The sequence below is a fragment of the Monoraphidium neglectum genome (genome assembly GCF_000611645.1).
Source record: "Monoraphidium neglectum strain SAG 48.87 unplaced genomic scaffold scaffold05372, whole genome shotgun sequence".
Taxonomy (NCBI): domain Eukaryota; kingdom Viridiplantae; phylum Chlorophyta; class Chlorophyceae; order Sphaeropleales; family Selenastraceae; genus Monoraphidium; species Monoraphidium neglectum.
The window spans coordinates 1,643-3,878 of NW_014008258.1; the positions used below are offsets into that span (position 1 = coordinate 1,643).

General features: G+C 63.7%; 1 protein-coding gene across 1 annotated transcript; it reads left to right on the forward strand.

The window, feature by feature from the left end:
- Positions 1-236: 236 nt before the first annotated feature.
- MNEG_15487 (omega-3 fatty acid desaturase (delta-15desaturase)) lies at positions 237-2,187 on the forward strand (the record flags this gene model as incomplete). The annotated part of the gene is made up of 5 exons (XM_014036043.1): positions 237-371; positions 646-713; positions 1,011-1,136; positions 1,456-1,551; positions 2,013-2,187. The coding sequence occupies 5 exons, from the start codon at positions 237-239 to the stop codon at positions 2,185-2,187; spliced, it is 600 nt and encodes a 199-aa protein (XP_013891497.1).
- Positions 2,188-2,236: the final 49 nt, after the last annotated feature.

The following is a 2,236-nucleotide window of genomic DNA, read 5'->3' on the forward strand; positions in this document are numbered from 1 at the left end:
TCTCCAAACAGCGGCCACGGCAGCTTCAGCGACAGCCGCCGCCTGAACGACTTCGTGGGCCACGCCCTGCACTCGGCCATCCTCGTGCCCTACCACGGCTGGAGGCTCAGGCGCGCGGCGCGGCGCGGCGCTGACCCACGCGCGCTTGACGGCACGGGTCTCGCATGTGCCGTTTGATTTAAATGCAGGAAACGCCACGTGCATTCTCTCTTGAGCCGAAACGAAAGCGTGCAATGATGAAGCAGCCGGCCCCCTCACACAAGCCCTGCCCCGTGTCACCCCGCAGCCACAAGAAGCACCACGGCAACCACGGCCACATCGACAACGATGAGTCGTGGCATCCCATCACCAAGAGCGTCTACGACGAGCTGGTGGGCAGTTGTTGGGGGAGGGGGTGTGGGCGGCTAAGGAGGGGCGTCACCCGGGTGTGTGAGTGGACGGCGGTGTGCTGATGTTGATGTGGAAAAGGGATGCTTTTTGCTGCCGTGCAGGCGGAGGGATCCCTTTTGCATTACCCACATGCGGAGGTGATCTTGCTGCCAGACGCAGCCCATTGCGGCCCCAGCTTGCCCCGCCCGCCCTCGTTCCCCTGTGTTCAAGCCGTGGCCGTCGCCGCCACCCCCCCCCCCTCCGTGCGTGCTGCAGGGGTGGCAGGCTCGGCTGGGGCGGCTGTCCTTCCCGGCTTCGCTCCTGTCATTCCCCTTCTACCTTGTGTGGGGCTCTCCTGGCCGCGCGCACAGCCACTACCACCCACACAGGTGGCGCCGCGGGCGCGGCCCCGCAGGGGCGGGGGCCGGCCGACACGTCGGGCCGGGTTTCAGTGCATGCCGCCTGTCACGGGGCTGGGCGTTGAGTCACACAACAGCCTGCACAATCAATGGACGTCCCTCTTTGCCTCTGACCAATTTTGACCCGTTTCTCTTCGCGCCATTTCGCCATCCAAAAATGTCACCACCCTCGGCTGCTGACGCCGTCTCCTCACATTCCACCCCTGGGCGCACCACTCACAGTGACCTTTTCTCGAAGCACCAGCGCCCGATGGTCGTCACTAGTGACGTGTGCCTGGCGGTGGTGTACACACTGCTGGTCACCGCCATGGTGGCCTTTGGGGCCGGCACGGTCGCCAAGCTGTACTGGTGGGTCGGGTGCTGGGTGTGCTCGGTGTGTGTGGTCGCATGTGCGTGTTTATGCGCATGTACATGTGACGACGAGGGTATGCACATATGTGAGGGCAAGTTGTCTAGAAACGTCACACATGATGCGCGTTTGCGGATCCAACCTCAAGCTTCTTGTGTGCTCATTTGAAGCCCTGGCAGCAGGGGCCAACACGTGCCGCAGCCCACTTTAAGGTCCCTGCCCCCTCAGTGCCACCCTGCCGTAACAAGTACCTTCACCACCCACCCACCCACCGTGTGTAACCCCCACCGGCCGCGCGTCACCCGCGCCGCCCGCCAGGGCCCCGTGGCTGGTGTATGTCATGTGGCTGGACGCGGTGACGTACCTGCACCACCACGGCCCCCACGACGAGACGATGAAGATGCCCTGGTACCGGTGAGGGCGCGGCTTTTTCTGAGCGGCTAGCAGCGAGGCCACAAACATCCCAATGTGGCGTGTTGAGGGAGACCACCCACTGGCGAGGGTGCCCTTCCCTGCAACCATCTAGCTCCCTCCCCCCTTCCCTGAACCCCTCCCCCACATCTGCACAACTTGAAGCCCGCAACCCTTGATCACCAAATTCCCTACCCCACCCCACACCCTTCGAAAACCAACATCAAGCGGAAAGGAGTGGAGCTACCTGTGTGGCTGCCTGACCCCCTCCCCCCTCACGCCCAGCAACCAACCTGACTCCCAACCCCCTCCACCACCTCCAAAACCCCACGATGCCAACCCAAGTCCCTCTGCCCCCCCCCCTCAACCACCTCCAAAAACCCCAAAACCCTGAACTCCAACATTTTCTACCCCTAAACCCCAACATATTCTACCCCTAAACCCTAAACCTCAAACCCCTCCAGTGGGAAGGAGTGGAGCTACCTGCGCGGCGGCCTGACCTGCCTGGACCGCGACTACGGCGTGCTGCACCGCGTCACCCACGACATCGGAACCCACGTGGTGCACCACCTGTTCCCCCAGATCCCCCACTACCACCTGCGGGAGGCGACGGCCGCGATCAAGCCCATCCTGGGGTGAGCGGGGAGCGAGCAAGGCTGCACCCGCCCTCGGCGGCTTCGCTTGGTCT